At 51.4% G+C, this 22,630-nt stretch overlaps 1 protein-coding gene across 5 annotated transcripts in view; it reads left to right on the top strand.

Annotated features, from left to right (window-relative positions):
* Positions 1-22,630, top strand: part of wnk4b (WNK lysine deficient protein kinase 4b) — a 44,448-nt gene that overhangs the window by 1,188 nt on the left and 20,630 nt on the right. For all 5 annotated transcript variants that reach the window (XM_062480434.1, XM_062480433.1, XM_062480437.1 and 2 more), the window contains 3 exons: positions 17,953-18,125; positions 18,537-18,757; positions 19,860-20,017. In XM_062480434.1, coding sequence (XP_062336418.1) covers positions 17,953-18,125; positions 18,537-18,757; positions 19,860-20,017 — 552 coding nt within the window. The remainder of the gene's footprint in view (positions 1-17,952; positions 18,126-18,536; positions 18,758-19,859; positions 20,018-22,630) is intronic.

Raw genomic sequence — 22,630 nt, 5'->3', positions numbered from 1 at the left:
CTATAAAGCTTTGATTTGAATTACTGTTATTGCCTTTCTGGTCAATACTATTAACAGGATACTGTGTTAAACGTGTTAAAATGTGACAGAGTATTGATCAGCTTGACATTGTTAAGTTATAAAACCTAAGCCTAGCCTAATGGGCTCTCTGGAGATGAATGTGGAGATTCCTCCATTGTCTTAATGATTGTTGTCCAGGGACAAACAGAGATGAGATGATAGGTATGGTTCAGAGGTCTCCCCCATCCTCACCCCCCACCCCCCGTTCAGAGGCAGTTCTGGGTGCTTCTACCTGCAGGAGGGGGCCAGGTTGAACTCTCTTTCTCTTTTTCTCTGGATCGTTGTGTCTCTAATTGTCCGAATTCCCATGACAACTGGTATCCTAGCAGCAGATGCGCTTAATGATTTGTGGGCTGTGGTGAGGGAGTTGTGCGTGTGTGTTTGTGTGGAGGGCAGCGTGGATATGCACAGTTACATCACCGACATGTTCACCCGCAACTCAAAAATGAAGCTCCAAATCTATACATAAGGCTAGGTGAATTACTTATGTGTGGGCATCATCAACACACAAATCTATCTACATTCAAATAAACGATTGAGGGGAAATCTAATCGTTACTTTGGCAGCACATGTTGACTTGATATCAGACCAACATCTCTCTCTGGAAAGAAAAACAGTCATCCTATTTCCTCTGAGTTCTCAGAAACCCAGACCTGCTGTTGTGGGTAATCCATCGATAGCTGACCTTTGAATTAGCAGCTGAAACCTGCAGTGTCTGGGCCAGACCAGGACGATAAGTGACCCTCTGTCTGGCTCAAATCCAGCTCAAGTCTGTTTTCCCTGGCAGCCTGGGGTGGCAGAATGCTCTCTCTCACACACACACACACACACACACACCCTCGCACTACCTTGAAAGTAGCCTGAAATGGGCTGAATTGGCCAGAGGTGTGGAAACGTTCCATAACAGACACATCACATGACATGTCTCTGGTCTTTCTTGACAAGTTGGACGATAACTTCACTTCCTGGAACTTGTCACCTGTCCTGGCGCCAGATAACTGACAGCAGAACGAGACATTTTCCTGGCCACTGTATGCAGTATGACACACACACACACACACACACACACACACACACACACACACACACACACACACACACACACACACACACACATATGGTGTAAGCTATAGTGAGAACCACTCTCCTAACTCCACACCCCACGTCTCCTCTGGATTGGCCGTCTCAGTTCAGAACATTTGGTGGTACCTCCGCGGCGTCCTTCGCCTTTAAAGGCTACGCAATGTTTGAACTGAAGTAACCTCCCCTCGCTTCTGCTGCCTGTATCTCCAGGCAGCAGCGAAGAGGGGGAGGAGGAGGTAGCTGGCTGTATAGCTGCGAGAGCAGGTTGACAGAGGATGTGCGGATCTGCTCGAGCATTGTCTCGCTGTCGCCCTCCCCAGCCCGCTCAGTTCTTGCGGCCGTTCAGGGGTCCACTCAACAGCACGGAGACTCTCGGCTTCGCAGAGCAAGCAAACTTCTGGGCCTCACACAGTGTGAGAAGTGAGGAGGTTTGAACTGAGATGGGACAGGGAAGGGAAAAGCTCAATGTTTTATTTGTTTTCTTAACCAGGCCTTGGCTGCAACATCGTACCATGGCTGCTCAGGAACGCCTATCCTTGTGGTCAGTTCAGGAGGATTGGCAGTTGGCTTCCCTCACCACCTTTCGAACCAAACACTGCCAGACCTTGAGAGCTATCTAAGGGCCAAACGAATGGTTTATGGCCCCCTTGATCCAGGCTGCTGCCTAGGAGACACATTCCTCCAGCGGCCCAGCTACGATCCGTGGTTGTCCGTCAGATGTTTCCAGTCCGACGTGGCCGCCTGTCACCTGCAGAGTGTGGCCCCCTGTCACCTGCAGAGTGTGCCCCCCTGTCACCTGCAGAGTGTGGCCCCCTGTCACCGGCAGAGTGTGCCCCCCTGTCACCTGCAGAGTGTGGCCCCCTGTCACCGGCAGAGTGTGCCCCCCTGTCACCTGCAGAGTGTGCCCCCCGTCACCTGCAGAGTGTGGCCCCCTGTCACCTGCAGAGTGTGGCCCCCTGTCACCTGCAGAGTGTGGCCCCCTGTCATCGGCAGAGTGTGCCCCCCTGTCACCTGCAGAGTGTGCCCCCCTGTCACCTGCAGAGTGTGCCCCCCTGTCACCTGCAGAGTGTGGCCCCCTGTCACCTGCAGAGTGTGCCCCCCTGTCACCTGCAGAGTGTGACCGGCCCAGCTAATCCCCTCCTCTCCGGAATTTCTTTCACTCTCGGTGACCTCGTTTAATTAGCCACGATAAATCGTCTCGACGGCAAAGTGACGAATCCCCCCAGTGGTAAACGATACAGAAGCTGCCACTGTGTGTGTGTGTGTGCCACTGTGTGTGTGTGTGTGCCACTGTGTGTGTGTGTGTGCCACTGTGTGCGTGTGTGTGTGTGTGTGTGGTGGCGTCTCTCTAATGGGATTGAATAATGCCGTAGAGGAACGGCCCCTCGGTAGAGCGCAGGGCACCTGGTCAGAGCCCAGGGGGATCGACGGTGTGGCTGAGTCACCGTAGCCCTCACACAAAGCCAGCGCCTCCGCTAGCTTCGCCCGCACCTTTCTCAGCCCCACTCCCCATCACACACGCCTGATTCGGTGACTTGCGTGCGCGCCCGGAGAAAGTAGACCTCAGGCAGCGTGTCCTCAGGTGAGAACCAGCACTGATGTGTGTGTGTGTGTGTGTGAGAGTTATAAGAGCAGAGAGAAGCATGGGGGACTGGAGCGGCATACAGCTTGGAGCTCAAGGACAAGCAGGCCTAATCCATCTGGATGAGGTTCATGAGCTTTACAGAACAGCAAACACTGTTTAATTAAAGTAGCGGTATGTTGGACGTCAGCTGGTTCCTGTGTTGAAAGCCAGCTTGTCCTGAAGCCTGCTAACTTGGGAGGCCGGTGCTGTTGAAATACTCTACCCTGCTCTGCTCAGCTCAGCTCTACTCTACAGGGCTTAAGGGCCAATAGGATCATCTCTATACAAGAAAAATGCATAGAAGTTCACAGAAGTATTTGGCGTATCAGTGAACAAACCCGTCCTCGTGAGCTTTGTGGTACGGTCATCGCGTAGGCATCTGTCATGTTGGTGATCGGGGGAGGGGCCTGCTGGGCCTTCAGCCTGCTGTCACCTGTCTGGTTCGCTACGGTTGATAAGGACAGGTGCTTATTTGATTGGACGCTGGAGGTGAAAGGGGTGACTGGATTGGTCGTGGTTCGGTGGGGTGAGGTGAGGGTCAGTCACGGCAGGTCCACGATGGAGAGGCTGTGGAAAAGTTGGGAGCCAACTTTATCTTTATGGTCGAGGCTGCACTGATTTACATGAAGGTATGTCGACTGTGTTTACGCCTCCAGGGTAGTCTGCCTCTACTCAGCAAGCTCCCAGAGGACTTATCGAGAAACACAACTTGTGTTGTCTTGTTCTCGCAGGGTCCGATTCGTCACCGGCTCTGCCCGTCTTACGAAACAACCGAGGCAGCAGTCAGGTGGTCCATTCCACTCCTTTTCTCCCAGTCTCACCAAGGCCCACACCCCTCATGTCTCCACCGCTGTCAGGCCACAAGTTGAGAGAGGCAGCCCTGGTGCCTCCCTGACCTGCAGCATACTTGTCTGGGTGATAACAGGGGTGTTGGTGTGGGTATGTGTGCGTGCGTGCGTGTGTGTGTGTGGGGGGGGGGTTGTGTTTGTGTAGATGTTTAGTGTGTGTACGTGTGTTGGGGCGTGGATGTTTAGGTATGTGGGTGTGTGTGGATGTTTAGGTGTGTGTGTGGGGGGGGGGGGGGGGGGTGAATGCCAAGGGGTGTGGGCGTGTGTGCAGATGCTTAGATGTTTTAAGTGTGTGTGAGAGGTCAGGAATGGCCCTGGAGCAATGGGTTCCTGGAGAGACCCAGTGGGAGGGGGAGTTTTAAACAGTCTTCTGGACCCCGAAGGAAAACCAGCTCAACCTTCAGTACCACCTCAGCCAAGTCCCCTTTGTTCTCTTTACTGGCTGAGGTTCAGGGTGACCCTCGATACAAACTGTTTGTGTCTGTGCGTGGTAATTCCCAAGGGAGGGAAGTCAGGGGAAACCAGTTGTTTACGGTATCACCTTACCATTTCAAATCCACCGTTCTTAAAGCCAGTCGCAGATGATTGGATTACGGGACCTTTACAGTCGGTCTTCCCATACAGGCTTGGTCTAGACTGAGACACACAGGGAAGGGAAACAGGGAAGGGAAACCTCTGTGTTGTTCAAGCCAGGCTGCGGTACCCAGGCCTGCTGCAACATCGCACCGTGGCTGCTCCGGAACATCCGTCTCTGTGCTCGGCTCCGACCCCCGCCGGCTCCGACCCTGTGTGGGGGAGTTTGGAACCGAGCTCCTTTTGGGACCTGAACACATTCACTCTGCCGGGCTCTGGTAGCAGGCTTGCTCTGTGGTGTTCCGTCCAGCCTGCCCCAGTAGCGTCTGGGTAGGGCAGGATGGGCAGGACAGAGGCCTCCTGGACCAGGACACCGTGTCCTCCGTAGAGGAGGGTTAGTGAGACGAACCATGTAGACGTTGTGCATGTTATCCTCCTGGAGGAAACTGCGCAGCTATCGACCAGACAGTCCCTGTAATGAGGTTTACGTAACACTGCTGTAACAGATGTCTTTGGCACACACATTTTTCAAAAATGATTATGAAGTCATGCACTGTTGCTCCACTGGCAGCCTATGAATGGACTTCCAGTGTGTTCTTCTTCGGTTGTTATGAAACCTGCGCACGCCTCGGGGTTCCTGGTGCTGCTGTGTGGAGACGATCTACTGAGGGGTGAGAGAGGGAGAGAGAGGGAGGGAGGAGGAGGAGAAGGAAAGAAGGGGTGAGAGGGAGAGAGAGAAGGAGAGAGGAGAGAAGGGGTGAGAGAGGGAGGAAGAGAAGGAGAGAGGAGAGAAGGGGTGAGAGAGGGAGGAAGAGAAGGAGAGAGGAGAGAAGGGGTGAGAGGGAGAGAGAGAAGGGGTGAGAGGGAAGGAGTGAGAGGGGGGAGAGAGAGAAGGAGAGACTCTTGTCTCTTTCTCAAATTGAAGTGCAGCAACATTGGTTACGTGCATGCTCGTGCTTAAAACAAGTACATGGTACAAGTGGCTACCAATGCAGTAAGAACATACAAGTTGATCAAACTTAGTTAGCTTATGCAGTGTGTTGTCTGAGGGAATCCGCAGACCTGAGCTGGTTGACCTTTCACCTCAGAGAGAGAAAGTAAGCCGAGACCACGCAAGCTTTTGTGTTCGTGTTGAACTAGGGATACGGTTGAACCGAGCGCCTTTTGATTCCTTCACAAGAAAGAAGCATGAATGGAGTTCACCTGGCTCTGCACACTGCAAATTGTTCTGCTTGCCAAGATTTCAAATCTTAGTTCTGGATATATAATATTTATTATCTTGTTTCAAAAATTATTTACTAGTTTCTATCTTTTAATTTGGGGTATATTCTTAAGCCTACATATTTCTAGACTGGAACCAACTTATTAAGATATCTTGTCGAGTAAAATTATCTGTCTATGCAGCAAGATAATTTCACTATATCAAGTCATTTTCTCTTTAAATTTAGTGTTAATTTCCTTTACTTTAGCAGACCTTTTTTTGCAGTGCAATTTCCTGCTTCTTTTGGGGACACGGTTGTGTTTGGGAGACGATTGTACACCTTCATTTGATAGATACGAAGACTGATGAGACGACGAAAGCCCACCTGCACCATCTGAACGAAGACAGGACACAGACTTAAGTCTTGTCTGTGCATCGCACCAGACCCAGGAATGCTTTGGCTTGTTCGCAAGCAAAACCCTGTCGAGCCGCCAGTCAATATTTACCTCTGTTCATCTTTCACCAGGACAGCTTGGCAGGGAAAGGGCCTGTCGACGGTTCACCTGGACGATCTAAACCGTCGCTTAGACGCCGTGGACGCGGCTCACACCGACAGCGTGACCCAGCTTGTCACATGACTCGAGAGAAATGGGACACTCGGCGAGCGCCTCGCAGCTAGTGCTGACTAGAGGTCTCCCAGGACGTGTTTCTATAGGTCAGCCTGATATATGGGCATGCCCTGCATAGCTCCCCCGCTGGCCCGCCACCTCCCAGTGCTCGCTGAACCTCCCCAGGGGCCTCAGCGCTGCTGTGCTGTGCGCCAGATAGTGTTGCTGCAGCAGGGAGATATAGGTCTGCCTGGCTCCGGTAGCTTGCGCTCTTCGACGTAGCGCAGATGATAACAGTTTTGCATGTTTATACCATGATTGGAGCCCTGTTGCGCATTTGGGGAGTAACGGAAAAAAAAAAAACATCTCGACTGAACCCCTCTCGTTCTATCTGGTTTATGAAAAATACGTTTACGTGTTCGTTAGAGAGGAAGTCGATGAAACAGACATGAGTTTGTCCTCTTTAGACTTTACTAATCAGTCCTGCCCTTCAGGCCCTGTGGCTTTGAGCAGTGTTTCAGGTGGCATTGTGGAGAGGACAAGGACAATCAGTGTCCCTCCAGGAACACACTCCTCCTCCTGGCCCTGGCATATCCATGGTTACTGTGGGAGATTCCGCTCCCTGTTCAAACACACAGCTGTGTGCGAGTGAGGCCACCAGATGAGCAGCCGGCCTCAGTGGCACAGCAACAGCTGTACGACACAGGCGGCACTGTAGACCGGTCACAGGCGGCACTGTAGACCGGTCCAAGTCGTAAAACTGGATGTAGAGACGGTGTCAGGTCATATCTCCTGCTGTCTCTCTGTCTCCACTCACCTCTCCTCCCCTCTCCTCCCCTCCCCTCCCCTCCTCTCCTCTCATCCTCTTCTCCACTCTCCTCTCCACTCCTCTACTTTACTCTTGGAAACACTAGGCTCAAGGTACCCTGTGCATTATTGTTGTTTTTGTAGACAATGCAACAGAATCCTCCAGTTCTGTATGCCATCTCCTGAAAGGATATACTCTACATGCATACAGAGAGTTGCACACCGACACACACACACACACAGTCCTCGCACGCCCTACAGAGAGATGCACACCGACACACACACACAGTCCTCGCACGCCCTACAGAGAGATGCACACCGACACACACACACAGTCCTTGCACGCCCTACATAGAGATGCACACCGACACACACACACACACAGTCCTCGCACGCCCTTGTCCTCGTGTGTTGACGGGAAATCGCAGATTAGATCTGCAATGTACTGAAACACAAACAAGTAATTATACCTTCAGATCATTCCACCCACTCCCCTGCACACACCTTTCAGGTGATTGTCTCCCGAGGTTGTTCCAAACCATTCAGGTTGTTTTTTGCAGTGCCTCTGAATGCTTTTCCGGAACTCTCTCACGGCCCAAATGGTCGACACACCCTGAAGAAGAAAAAAAAGAACAGGAATGTTGATTGAGATGAGCATGAAGCCTTTGTGAGTGTCATTCATTTGAGTCCCACGGGGATATGTTTTTGCAGCCTCTCCTCATCTGGTAGTCTGACTGCTAGAATCACCAGCGGTTGCAGCGGTTGCAGCGGGTGCAGCACGTCGTCCTATATAGCAGGATCAAGTTCTAGAACAGTGGTCCTCAATCCTGGTCCTCGTGCCCCCCCCCCTCCCCCCCTGTCCTGTTTGTTCTAGATGTCTTCACCTCAAATGAAGCGATCGTTATCTAGCTCAGCAGAAGCCTGGTAACGAGCCGTTCATCTGAATAAGGTGTGTTGGAGCAGGGAAACATCTAGAACATGCAGGGCAGGGGTGCACGACGACCACGGTTGATACGCAGAGTTTTTGTACATGCGAGACTGTCCCTTGCTGTGGTCAGTAGGTCATGCAGTGGGCCTCTCACCCGCCGCTTATAGATATGGGAATGCACTATGCTCAGACTCTCAGGAGACAGTGAGCAGGAAATATGCAGAAACTGACTTATATGAGTTACGATGTTATCACCTGTGTATCATTTCCAATGTGCGTCGTTACTGGAGGTTGTGCTGTTTAAGGGCACGTTTTGTGGAAACTATATCTGTACTGTCCATCCATTATATAAAGGACGTATGTGAGACATGTTCTTCACTCATGCTGACCACTCTGTCGTGGGGAAGTCACATGATCCGAGCTCGTCCAATAAACAAAGTCAACCCTTTCCAGCCTCCATCTGACATATTTCATCCTATCAATGGTTGAGGACCTCTGTTCTAGAAGAACACACGCAGCTGTTCCTCTGATCTGGAACCTGAATCTGTGTTCCGTGAGGGTCAGATAGGTGATTCCACTTTCTTAACTCCCAGACAGGGTGTAGGTCACCCTGGCCTGATGTTTACTCAGGGACTAGAGACCCAAACACCATTCGAGGTGTAAAGTCGGAGGAGAGAGATGGAGGCGTGCCGATTCATTCATGTGTAGAAATTCCTACTGAACCATTTGTGAAACTCCAGGGTCCACAAGAGAAAACAAGCCCCATATGCACTCAAATCTTAAACTAACCATGAAGACTCGTCTCTCTTCAAAGTTTTCCAGGGTTGGAACAGGTTGGCCTCTTTGCACTGTGTCCCAGCAGTTACTTTCTCTTAGTGATCACTGCTGACAGAACAGTCCCCAATAGTAGCGCCAACTTGGGTCTATTTTTACATCTTTCCATCTTATCTCAGTTAATGATGTCAAAGTCTTACGTTTCAGTTAGCGACCTGGTTTTTAAACCCCCATAAACCCTCTGACTGCTCCCTGGCTGCAAGTGTGTTGCTGTCGGAATGTGTCTTTCTCCTTTCTCCTTCACTCTCCTCTTCTCTCTCCGTCTTGTATTTATTTCTCTTTTCCACCCCTTTATTTCCAGGGATCTAATCTTTCACTAGCTTTCTGCCCTATGGTCTCAGCAGGGCTTGAGAGCGATCCAGCTCCTCACCACATCCTCGCTGTTGTGTTTTGTGGCTTCTTAAAAAGGCTGAGGGATATTTATTACTCTCTCTATAGGAGCCTTGGAGAAAAGTATTTCTCTCTCTCTCTCTCTCTCTCTCTCTCTCTCTCTCTCTCTCAAGCTTTCAGCTCAGAAATGGGCCATGAGAAACAGTTTGCTAGCTCCCTATACACTGCTAATAATATATGATACAGGAGACACCGTTTTCTCACCCAGTCACTGTAAAGTCCTTGTACATTGTACACACTGTACAGCCATGATTACAGTCCTGATTATGCTAGTGCCAGCAGCTATGGGCTGTGTTTAGTCTGTTTATGGTAATGTTAGCCTGGGGACATGTCCAGTATGGATAACAAAACAGCCACAGAGAGCTGTCAGCAGGCTTGCATGTCCCCTGACCTTTCTCCCAGTTGGCTAGGCACAGCACCAGGACTCCTACACATGAACATGCATGTACCCCGGCTGTGACAGTCCACCCGTGGTTTACCGTCGCCTATAGGTCACGTTATGGCTTGACGTTGAACCTGACGACTGACTAAGCCGGCTCTGACGGACAACTGTGAACACGAGATGGATTCCGTGGGGAAAGTTTATGTCGGCACAGACTCATGTAAAACATTTAAGTTTAGTGCCAAATTGTGAGGAATGCTTGTAGCTTAGTTTTCAGTGTTGAAGAATGCACCAGTCAATCACTTAATAATAATGTATTGGTCTTGGTATGAAAACATAACGATGAGTCATCCACAACCTCTTCTCTTCGCCACACCTGATAATAAGCTAGCACGACGTATTTATAGTCCCGCTAACTAAAGCTAACAGCTATTCCATTCAAACTGCATTCTTTTCGTTTGATGTTTTATGGAATTCATTTGTATGCGAGCCTGCCTGACCGCCATCAAGGCACAAACAGAGGCGTTGTCCGGCTGGCACTTAGCCGAAGACGAGGTCATTGTTTACCTCGTAACGAACAGCAACAGCTGCCGCATTGATTGGGTTCAAGTCGGCCCTCGCTAGTATTAACCTATTCCGCAACGTAATAGGCCTATCCCTGGCTTCTCACTTCATCGAGAGACAAGTAATTTCCTGCAATCTCGCTCGTAAAAAAACACGCAGGGACTCATTGTCATTGACAGCGACATACATACTTGATGTCACTGTCGCTGGTGTCACTGTTGTCACTGTTACAGACATAGAACCCAAATCCTGCAGTAGCTTATTGAAACAAGGAAGGCCATCTGCGCCAGTTTGTCTTATAGAACAGGTAAAGGTATAGCAGTACGGGAATGTCAAGTCATACTGTAGATTAGCTGAGAGGATCTGCATGCTAATTCCACCAGTCTGTTGCCAAAAAATTAATCTAAATAAATACTGATCCCCTGAAAGGCTCTTTTTATATTAGCTGTGAGAGTTAGCAGCTTAGCTGTTAGAGCAAGCTACTCTCTTAGCCAACAGTCTTATAGTTTTTTGACACCTCATCCACCCACCCAATAATAAGACCCTTATTTGCATACAACCTGCGTGTGTGTGTGCGCGCGTGCGTGTGTCAGTGTGTGTGTGTGTGTGCGTGCGTGTCTGTGTGTGTGTGGTTTAATATGGGACCTTGACGGAGCCGGTGTGTCTGTGTGTTTCAGGTTACTATCTTTTTTTAGGAGGTGTGAGATTACAGGCCTGTACTCTCACTTCTATCATGTTGCATAGCGTCGCCAGGCTCACTCTGGCTTCTAATCGGTCGGGCCACAGAAATGTCCAAATCAACTGTGATTTAGTGTGAAGTGCTAGGTTTTCTTGGTATTGGTGTGTTTGATGACATTTGAGGGTCTGCTTGCGTGTATAGGTTAGCCATACAGCATATCTGTTACAATGTAACTGAGTTTGAGACCCTCTCTGGGCTAGTATCTACTGTGTCCAGTGTGTGTGTGTGGCTGGCCGGCTGTAGTGTCTTGCTGAGGTGGGGCGCTCCCCAGCAGTGTGGCAGGAGCAGAAGCTGGAGACTGATAGAGCAGTGTTTATAACCTCAGCACGCAGCACAGATAAGGCCACCAGCGCAGCCCTGACCCAGTTGCCCCACTCAGGGCTGCTCCGCAGGTCCCAGGCTGGTTCCAACTCAGCCTCCGGGCCTTCCAGGCTCCAGCGCTGGCTGTGGTCGGCCAGCAGTACCTGCTTCCGACTGGATCTCTCTGTTGTTCGAGTGCTGCCTTGCGCCAGCTCACACACACACACACACACACATAGAGGCAGAGAGAGAGGCAGAGAGAGAGGCAGAGAGAGAGGCAGAGAGAGAGGCAGAGAGAGAGGCAGAGAGAGAGACAGACAGAGAGAGGCAGAGAGAGAGAGGCAGAGAGAGAGGGGGAGAGAGAGAGAGGCAGAGAGAGAGAGGCAGAGAGAGAGAGGCAGAGAGAGAGAGGCAGAGAGAGAGAGGCAGAGAGAGAGAGACAGACAGAGAGAGGCAGAGAGAGAGAGGCAGAGAGAGAGACAGACAGAGAGAGACAGACAGAGAGAGGCAGAGAGAGAGAGGCAGAGAGAGAGAGGCAGAGAGAGAGAGGCAGAGAGAGAGAGGCAGAGAGAGAGAGGCAGAGAGACAGACAGAGAGAGGCAGAGAGAGAGAGGCAGAGAGAGAGAGGCAGAGAGAGAGAGGCAGAGAGAGAGAGGCAGAGAGAGAGACGGAGAGAGAGAGACAGAGAGAGAGAGACAGAGAGAGAGAGACAGAGAGAGACAGACAGAGAGAGGCAGAGAGAGAGAGACAGACAGAGAGACAGACAGAGAGAGACAGACAGAGAGAGACAGACAGAGAGAGACAGACAGAGAGAGGCAGAGAGAGAGAGAGACAGACAGAGAGAGGCAGAGAGAGAGAGGGGGAGAGGGGGCAGTTAAAGCCTTTTAACAGGGAACATATGTGCAGGCAGAAGCCCAGGCTTTGGTGTAGAGAGCCAGAGAAAGACGCAGACTTAACGAGACATTCCCCGAGGCGCGGCCAGGGCTTCAGGCAGGCCCAAACACCGAAGAAGCCCACTTATCTGGCAACAAGAGAAAGGACAGAGAGAAAACAGTTCCCTTCGTCTTGTCTTGCACTGCCAGGCAGCTGGCTGTCTCTTCTCCAGTCCCCGCCCAGTCCTCTGCATTGATGTGTTCCTCAGCAAAGGCATGGCCCGCATGACGGGATGTGTCAATATTTGTCGACCAGAGACACGGACGCCTCGCTGCACCCTTGTGTCGAACAGGGAAGGGCTCCGAAATGGAGACTTCGAATTCGAAATGGGAATTCCTGTCTTGTTTTTTTCCGAGTCTTTCTTGAGCGTTTAGGTTGGTTTATGTTGGGTTAGTTGTGGATTTGTGGGCGTATGTTGAGCCCCTCTGTGTCTATTGTTGTAGAAAGGGCTACGCAAATGAGATTTGATCATATGTTGTGTTGTTCGAATCCATCAGCAGGCTGCTGTGCTCAGCCTGCCTGCCTTGCATGGATCAGTGTGTTCTGTGTCAGCTGGCACAGGAGGTCCAGCCGAAAGCCTGTTTTACGATCACGTTAGCTGCAGTCTGACAGGCTGTCACTGAAACACTGTCACGCTCGGTCTCGAAGAGGGAGTTCTGGTCTTGATCGCTCTTTTAATAGGCCAGGTGAGGGCTTTGTGGAAACACTGTGTGAGTGTTGTGACACTCAGTCCTCCACCCTGCCCTCACCCAGTCCCAGTCTGTCGAACCAGAGCGGTTGAATTATGTCCGGGGAACTTCCTCTTGTGTGTAACGACCCGTGTCCCTGGCTCGCACCGCAGAGGAAAACGGCGTTGTGAATCTTCTGACCAATTACACCCCCCGCCTCGCACCCCCTCGTCCCTCCATCCCCCTGTTCTTCCTTTACCACCTCCCTGCCCCCCCCCTCGTCCCTTTCCTCCATCCTTCACCCTTCCTCTCTCTACCTCCCTCTCTCTCTACCTCCCTCTCTCTCTACCTCTCTCTCTCTCTACCCCTCTCTCTCTACCTCTCTACCTCTCTCTCTCTACCTCTCTCTCTCTCTACCTCTCTCTCTCTCTCTCTCTCTCTACCTCTCTCTCTCTCCCTCCCCCTCTCTCTCTCTCCCTCCCCTCCTGTTCTCCTCCCTCAGAGTTATTCATCATCAGTAGTTTGGTTGCTGACTGACAGGAAGAGAGTGTTCAGTCCATGTGTCCACTTGGACAGCTATCTCTCTCTCTCTATATATATATATACCCGCACCCGTGTCTGTTAGCAAGACTGCTGCCAGCGTGACACAGCGAGTGGGCGCCAGTGGGTGTGTGGGTGTGTGTGTGCGACCTCGCGGCTGTTGTTGACTTGGTCATGAACCACTTGTCTCTCTGGTGAAACCTTATCTCTTCCGAGGTCTCGCTGCTCCCCAGACTCACTGTACCTGCAGTCTGTCATGTCGTTATCACCGTGGCAACAACAACACAGCTCTCATCAACCCCCCCTCACCCCCCCCCACCCCCATATCCTATGGTTATTATTGTCTTCCCTATACAGAGCAGGTCATATGCTACATAATCGCCCCAATCCTCCTTAGCCGTAGCAAAACATGGACTGTCTGCATCTCTAATGGCCTGTGACCTGTGACCTGTGGCCTGTGACCTGTGGCCTGTGGCCTGTGACCTGTGACCTGTGACCTGTGGCCTGTGACCTGTGGCCTGTGACCTGTGGCCTGTGACCTGTGACCTGTGAGCGGCCCACAGTTTAGTTCATTAGCTTTACAGGGTCTCTTACCAAGGGTGCCCTGTGCAACGCGCCTCTCTTTGCCCCCCTCCCCCATCCCTCACACACAGATGCATGCATGTAAACACACTCACACACACACACACACATGCATGCATGTAAACACACACACACACATACAGAAGATGGTATGTTGCCATGCCGCCCACAACCGCTAAACAGTGCTTATGTAACGCTGCCCCACACACACACACACACACACACACACACACCACCATACATGCCACACTTCCAGGGGGGGCTAATAATACCCTCAGGGTTCTAGAACAGGGCCCTCCCACCACGGGGCAATTTTGGGAGGCTGACGCCCCATGTGATGTGAGGACACAGCCCCGAGGGCTGGGATTGCATGAAATGTAGTAAGTACACAGCTGTCATCCACGACCGGGCGAGTTTCTGACGTTACGGCAGCGGGCACAGTCGGTCTGTCCACTGTGGTTGTAGAGCCACCTGACTCCAGACAGATGAGTCATTGTTCGTTTGAACACTGACTGCAGTACTGTTGGGGAGGACCTGTTATCAGATGGCATGGTTGTTTTGGCAGTAAGGTTTCCCGTGGAGGACGAGGCAGGTCCGGGATGCAACTGAGGTGACCCTGGCCTCACAGCCTCACAGCCTCAACACAAGTGTCTCAGAGAGAGGCAGCTCTCTCACACTCTCTCTTTCTCTTTCTCCCTCTCTCTCTCTGTCTCTCTCTCCCCTCTCTCTCAGTCTCTCTCTCTCTCCCCCACTCTCTCTCAGTCTCTCTCTCTCTCTCTCACTCCCCCCCTCTCTCTCTCACCAAGCTAGTGAGCAGAGAACCAGAGGACACGGCGTTCGGAAAAGAGTTGGGGTTTGTGTGACTGGGTTAACTAAGGCCTTGTGGGTAGAATGTGAGAAAAGAAAAGCTATGAAGGGAAGCTGTCCTCGCATGAAAGAGTTTCAGAGTCATGCTGATACGGTATGATCTCATTCCTCTCCAGGTTAAATGTGCTCCTCCGGGAGGACAAACACGCCGTGACTGAAAGCAGAACAACCCATTCACAACCACACACTCTCACATCCCTCCCTCCCCTCTCTCTGTCTGTCTCTCTCTCCCCCTTCTCCCCCCTCTCTGTTTGTCTCTCTGTATGTATCTTTCTCTCTCTAGCCCTCTCTCTCTCCCCCCTCCCTCTTTCTCTCTCACTCTTTTTTCTTTCTCAGTCTCTTTTTTACTTTTTTTTCTTTCTCCCCCTTCTCTTTCTTCCTCAATCTTTTTTGTGCCGTTCTCTCTCCCTCCCTCCTTCCCTCCCTCCCTCCCTCACACACACTCCACCTTTCCAGTCTCTCTGGCCACGCACCGTCGCCATTACTCTCCTAAGTGCTGCTTCCGTGCCTCCCGCTTCTTTATGGGCACTGCGTTTCAGCAGCGCACCCATCCAACAACAACCTACCGACGGCTCTTCAAACTCCTCCAGGCCCCCGACCGCAGCTGCACAAGCTGCCGGCGCCAGGCTGGAAACTCCAAACATGGAGCTCCAACAATCACTAAAAACCAGCCCCAGAGTCTGTTAAACCCAGCTAGCTATTTAGCCATCTCTCTGCCAGTTCCTTTGAGCGGAAGGGGATGCTAGCCAGGGATGCTAGCTGGGGATGTTTAGCCAGGGACAGTAGCCAGCAGCCGCTGGCTAGCGATGCTTAGTCAAACACTCTGAATAAAAGGGATTCGCTCACTGGAAAGAAACATCTGCCAAGGAACAAAAAGCACAGAAGTTCAATTAAATACTCCAACCACATTATTAGCCACAGCCCTTACCACCATCACACCCTAAAAGTTCTAGTCCGGCCCGAACACTTTGGCGAGGTTCAGGTGTCAATCCTCCTCCAAGGGACATTTAAACGACCCAAACGCCTGGTTACGTGAGCTGTGGTGAGAGAACCCACCGTCCCCCAGACCGGTGGCAGTCCACCAGTGTCCTGTTAGGGGTCTCTGGGTCGCTCGGACAGCTCTCTGGGGACTGGCCCTGGACACAGAAGAGTTGCGAGGACCTTAAATCAAAATGGCCGCCGCTCTCAGACTGTCTCCCTCTCTAGTCGCTTCACGGATCAGGAACATCTGTTTGTTTGTTCAGATCAAAACAGCCGTTCATACTTCTTGGACCCAAACCCAGATATGCTACTGTATAGTGTTGACTTGACAGCGAAGGCTTTTCCGATACACATTTGTTTGTCAAGTAGAAACGGCTATTGAGGGGTCCTGGTCAGATGCCCAGACGTGGATGGTGTTAACCCAGCAGTGAAACACTTACGAAACACTGCAGTCAAAAGAGAGCCTGTGGGTTTGTGGGTGTTTATGAGAAACATGTTCAGTCTGATGACTGCATCACCAGCTTTCATATGTCTTGTGTTTGAATGGGTTTACTGTGCAGCCCCTCACACACACACACACACACACACACACACACACACACACACACACACTGGAGGCGCAGACGGAGCGAGATCAAAGTGTGAGGAAATCACAAGTGCAGTGGCTCTCCAAAAGATTGGTTGAGTCAGAGAGATGGACCTAGCAGTGGACAGGGTGACTTTGTTGGACTAGGAAATAATTTGCCCACTAGCTGCTTGAGTACCGATTCCTTTTCCCGGTGTCCACAGAACGAAGGAGAGGGAGAGAGACAGATGGAGAGAGGGAAAATGTGACAGGGAAGGGGGCGGAAAGGAGAGATGTAGTGATGGAGAGAGGTAGGGGTAGGTAGGGAGGTCACACAGCTGGCTCCTCTATGTGGAGTTTGTTCTTGGAAGTCAGTTCCAGAAATAGGCCTCGATCGTCCTGAGGGCAGGGTGGTATAGGGTTAGGGCCCCACCCCCTCCCCCTCAAACCTCCAACTGCATGTTGGCGGATCTCCTAGCTTCAGGCAACGGCAATTAGACCCAGATAGACTCAATCACACTCGGATAGACTCCTTCAGAACCGTACAAACTCAGTCAGAACCAGATAGACTGAGTCAGAACCAGATAGACTCACCCAGAACCAGTCAGAACCAGCGAGACTGAGTCAAGCCCAGAATGTGCTCTCCATGGAGGCCATTACCTACCATTCTTCTCTACTGACCTCAGAGCGCTGCTGGCTACGTTTTTAGAAGCACTATCAGGGTAGACAGTTCAATAAACAGTTGGGTCAATGTTTTGATAGTAAAGTGTCGAACTGCTAATGCAGGTAGCACTTCAGTATGGCGTACATCACAGAGACAGCACTACCAGATCCTAGTGTTACAGTATCCCTGTTGCGTAACTTTTAAGAGTCACCCTTGGCACATTAAAGGGAGTGTGAGGGATGAACACCCTGTCACACACACACACACTCACACACACACACAAGTCCCTTTCAAGACAACACTTTTCTGCAGGGTAAAGGGTACTTTTCTTTTTGTGTAGTATTTATTATCTGCCAATTATGCTAGGATCCACTCCAAATCAGACCTCGTGTGAGTGTGTGTGTATGTGAGCGATTGTGTGTGTGAGTAATTGTGTGGTGTGACTGGGAGATGGTGTTCTCCAGTTCTCTAAAAGCTCTCGGCCCGGAGAGCCTGGAGAGAGGAGTCAATCTGGCGTCAGTGTTTCCAAACCACCTGGTCTTCCAGGGGAGGGGGAGACCATGCCAGCTCTGCACTGATCTTCTTCTCTGCTCCGTTGGCACGGTTCTTCTTCTGTGGTCTCTGGAGCCCCCCCCCCCCCCTTACCCGCCCATCCTTACACTACATGGCGATTAGGCAGGGTAGCTTCTACTGGTGCCATGACATCATAGATGTCTAGCGGACTAAACACTTCTTAATGCTTCTTAAATGACTGGGAGTTTCTAGGTTCAGGTTCTGCGTTAAAGATGCGACGGTTCCCCTTTAGAAAAAGTTGTTTTTCTGAGAGACAGTCGATGTGTTTGCCATCATGATCGTTACTGACACGTCCTTGTACCTACTTAATAACGGATGTTTTCTCTCTCTCTCCACTCTTTTCCTCCATTCTTAAAATCTTAAGAAATCTTTTTTTCATTTTTTTTCGGCCTTGTAATAATGTCTTTGCCCAGAACGACCTGCGTTATACTGTGCATATGACAAACAACATCTTGTAAATAAAGCAAAATCTCTGACGTGACTCTCCTTCCTCTTCCTCTCCCTCCTCCTCTTCCTCCTCTCCCTCTTCCCCCTCCTCTCCCTCTTCCTTCTCCTCTTCCTCTCCCTCCTCTCCCTCTTCCTCCTCTCCCCCCTCTCCCTCCTCCTCCTCTCCCTCCTCTTCCTCCTCCTGTGCTCAGACGCGGCGGCTGACGAAGGTGGAGCGTCAGCGCTTCAGCGAGGAGGTGGAGATGCTGAAGGGGCTGCAGCACCCCAACATCGTCCGCTTCTACGACTCCTGGAAGTCCACGGTCAAAGGTCACAAGTGCATCCTCCTGGTCACCGAGCTCATGACCTCGGGAACGCTCAAGACGTACGTGCGCCTGTTGTCGTCGTCCCCCCCCCTCCCCCCCGGTCAGCTCGTTTCCATAGCGCCACCAAAGCGAGGCCTCGGCGAGTCGAGGGCATCTCCGTGAAGCCGATCTCTGTTCGAGGGCGGGGAGAGCTAATTGTTAGCAGAGCTGGAGGAAAGTGTGACCTCAGATCACAGGCCTCACAGAGCCAGAGTGGTCGCCTCAGGCCCAGCACAACCCCACTGTTTTCCAATCATCCCATGTTGACTCGGTTTATCTTATCGACCAGCCGCCTCTTAAAACCAGGGGCTCTAGATTAGGATTAAAGCAGGGGAAAACCCCACAAGCTCATTTGTGATTATCTAAGAGCAAATCCTAGAAGGCCACGTTGCCATGGTGACCCCCCCCCTCCCCCCTCTAACCTGCTGCAGGTATCTGAAGAGGTTTAAGGAGATGAAACTGAAGTTGCTTCAGCGCTGGAGTCACCAGATCCTGAAGGGCCTCCACTTCCTGCACACCAGGGCCCCGCCCATCATCCACCGCGACCTGAAGTGCGACAACATCTTCATCACCGGCCCCACCGGCTCCGTCAAGATCGGAGACCTGGGATTGGCCACGCTGAAGAGCGCCTCCTTTGCCAAGAGCGTCATAGGTGAGTCTCTCTCTGTTGACCCTCTCTCTGCTGGCCTTTAACTATAAGTCTTCCTCCCGCTCTCTCTCTTTCCCTCCATCTCCCTCCCTCCCTCTTCCTGTCTCCCTCCCTCTTCCTGTCTCCCTCCCTCTTCCTGTCTCCCTCCCTCCCTCTTCCTGTCTCCCTCCCTCTTCCTGTCTCCCTCCCTCCCTCTTCCTGTCTCCCTCTTCCTGTCTCCCTCCCTCTTCCTGTCTCCCTCCCTGTCTCCCTCCCTCCCTCTTCCTGTCTCCCTCCCTCTTCCTGTCTCCCTCCCTGTCTCCCTCCCTCCCTCTTCCTGTCTCCCTCCCTCTTCCTGTCTCCCTCCCTCTTCCTGTCTCCCTCCCTGTCTCCCTCCCTCTCCCTCCCTGTCTCCCTCTCATCCCTGTGTGTACATACACACATAGATGTGTGTATGTACACACACGCACGTATGCCGTCTTTGACCTTGGACGGGTCTGACCATAAATAGAGGGGTTAGGGCAAGTCCTAGCGACTGCTTTAGTCTGACCTCTTTGTGTTGGGGCGCTCCCGTGAGCGTGTGTTTGTTTGTTTACTAGTCTCTTGATCTGTTTATATTTACACCACCACTCCGCATGATAGATAAGCTAATCTCCCCTAGTGACGTCAGAGCCCATGGTTCGCCTGTTCTAAACAATCTCTCTGGCATCGTTGGCTTTGGCCTGTGGGCTTCACTGACTCGTTTGGTAAGGCAACATTGCGCGGAGCTTTTAATCAGCCTTGTTCTCACGTTTTAAACTCCAATAAATATCTCTTCTGTCAGTCATCTCCATACAACCAGTGCTTTATAAAGTATGGGAACAATCTAACATTTTTAATGGACTCATAAACGAGGCGCAAGCCTGCCAAACTCTCCAGTCTTGTAAAACGAAAAGCTTTCCGTAGCAGTACAGTGTTTACAGTAGCTACATACTCCGCAGAAATCAAATTAAGTTGACCGTGAATCAGAGCGCAGCTGTCAAGAGAGGTCGTCTTCACAGCATCTCGTCCCGAGGTCGTCTGACAGTCTGCAGTTGTGCCGTGTGTAAAGTGTGTAAAGGATCTGCCGCTGTGTTTGTCCCCTCAGGTACTCCAGAGTTCATGGCTCCAGAGATGTACGAGGAGAGGTACGACGAGGCAGTGGACGTCTACGCCTTCGGCATGTGCATCCTGGAGATGTGCACCTCTGAGTACCCCTACTCCGAGTGCCAGAACGCCGCCCAGATCTACCGCAAGGTCACCGGCGTGAGTACACCCTCGCCGGTCTCCAACCCCGGGTTCGCCCGCAGCGCGTCCGCGCCGCTCGCTAGCTAGCGAGACGTGAGTGGCCCGAGAGTCCTTGTCTCGCCTCTCTCCGGTCCCTCTGTTTCACCTGCCTTCCTTTGGTCTCTCCCTTGCCCTCTGGTTTTCTCAATTTGTGTGTCGATCTGTCTCTCACTCTCTTTCTCCCCCCCCTTTCTCTCTCTGTCTCTCATTGTCTTATCTCGCCATCTCTTGTGCTAAATAGCTTGCCACTCGGAGCTAATGCGACACAAATGTGACCTCGTTTGTTTTCCTGAAAGGAGCATTGTGTGGGTTTCTCCTTCTCATCTGCATCCGCACCCCCCTCTCCTCCCTCTCCTCTCTTCTCCTCCCTCTCCTCTCTTCTCCTCTCATCTCCTCTCTTCTCTTCTCCTCCCCTCTCCTCTCCTCTCTTCTCCTCTCTTTTCCTCTCCTCTCATCTCTTCTCCTCTCTTTTCCTCTCCTCTCCTCTCTTCTCTCTTTTCCTCTCCTCTCTTCTCCTCTCTTTTCCTCTCCTCCCCTCTCCTCTCCTCTTTCCCCTTCTCCTGGTTTATCGGGGGGAGGGTTATCTACTGCCCAGTGTCATGTCATTCTGACATCTGGCGCCTTCATCCTTCCTCCCCATTTACTCCCTATTTCTCTCTCTCTCTGTCTCTCTCTCAAAAATACAGTTCTGGAACATTTTCTCTAATGTCCACTAAGCTCTGCCTTGATTGTGAAATATTGAAACCAGAATCAGTCTGTTCTCTGTTCTGGGATGATGTCAGTGTTGTTAAATACAAGATTTCCTCAAGCTAATTTAACCAATCAAGCTCATTCTTAGAGGCCTGGAGTCAACTAAAGGAAATGTGTCTCTTGTAATGTTATTGACAGGAGTTCATGGGCACACAAACACAATTCTCAGTCCAGTTACAGTGCTTCAGTTTCCTCAGCAGCCTTAATAGCTCAGTTAATTGTTTCATTATTATGTTTACGTCATACGTCAAATAAACATTAACTCTGTACTTCACCCGACTTCACCCGAAACGATTGATTCTCTCAAAAACTTCCATGACAATTCCCATGAGGTTTTCTGTCCAAAACCCCAGATGGCATAAGCCAGCTGACCAGCCAGCCAGCCAGCTAACCAGCCAGCCAGCTAACCAGCCAGCCAGCTAACCAGCCAGCCAGCTAACCAGCCAGTCAGCTAGAAAGCCAGCCAGCTGAGCAGCATCTTTTTTCAGCAGCACATGCTCAAGGCTGGTCATGATATGGAGTTCTACAGTGCAGCAGAAAAGGACTTCCCCCAGGCTTCATGCTGTTTTATCGTACAGAGCCTGCTAGCTCATCAGACAGATCCAGGCTGCAGAGCCTGCTAGCTCATCAGACAGATCCAGGCTGCAGAGCCTGCTAGCTCATCAGACAGATCCAGGCTGCAGAGCCTGCTAGCTCATCAGACAGATCCAGGCTGCAGAGCCTGCTAGCTCATCAGACAGATCCAGGCTGCAGAGCCTGCTAGCTCATCAGACAGATCCAGGCTGCAGAGCCTGCTAGCTCATCAGACAGATCCAGGCTGCAGAGCCTGCTAGCTCATCAGACAGATCCAGGCTGCAGAGCCTGCTAGCTCATCAGACAGATCCAGGCTGCAGAGCCTGCTAGCTCATCAGACAGATCCAGGCTGCAGAGCCTGCTAGCTCATCAGACAGATCCAGTCAGAACTCCCCACCACGCTGACCCCTAAAGGCTGACAGTGTCGATCCCGGTCTGTCTCTGGGGATCATGTTATGGCCCTGTGTTTGTGAACGCTGTGTTCCCTGTCTCGGAGATGCGGAAGAGCGCGAGCAGGGCTGTCTGTCTTGTTGACCTAACGAGGACGGACGAGGCTTATCTTCCGACAGCTCACGTCCTGATTTGCAGTGGCCTTCACTGCGTGTGTGTGTGGGTGTGTGTGTGTGTGCGCGCGTGTGTGTGTGTTCCTGCCGGCCTGCATGAATGCGTTTCAACCTGTGTGTCGTCATCACTGTGCTGACGGGTAGTCTTCAGTATAGGTCAGGCAGCGAAGTGGCTATGTGTGACGCATGTGCTGACACATAACAACTGACTTAGTGGGTGTTACGTGGGAGATACCAGGCTGTAGGTTATCAGTTATCCTACTGCCTCCTGCTGTTATCAGTTATCCTACTGCCTCCTGCTGTTATCAGTTATCCTACTGCCTCCTGCTGTTATCAGTTATCCTACTGCCTCCTGCTGTTATCAGTTATCCTACTGCCTCCTGCTGTTATCAGTTATCCTACTGCCTCCTGCTGTTATCAGTTATCCTACTGCCTCCTGCTGTTATCAGTTATCCTACTGCCTCCTGCTGTTATCAGTTATCCTACTGCCTCCTGCTGTTATCAGTTATCCTACTGCCTCCTGCTGTTATCAGTTATCCTACTAGACCAGAGAGGCCTACTTTGTAGGCCTACCAGGTAAGGGAGATGTCGCAGATTAACCAATTAAAGTGCTACTCTAGTCCTCGTCCCACACCTTTGGCAATGTGGCATGTGTGGGTGTATGGTGTGTGTGTGGTCTGTTTGTGCAGATACGAACACGCCTTAT

Source organism: Osmerus eperlanus, chromosome 2 (assembly GCF_963692335.1).
Source record: "Osmerus eperlanus chromosome 2, fOsmEpe2.1, whole genome shotgun sequence".
Lineage (NCBI taxonomy): Eukaryota > Metazoa > Chordata > Actinopteri > Osmeriformes > Osmeridae > Osmerus > Osmerus eperlanus.
Note: the sequence above shows the minus strand (reverse complement) of the source record. Positions and strands in the feature narration are given on the sequence as shown.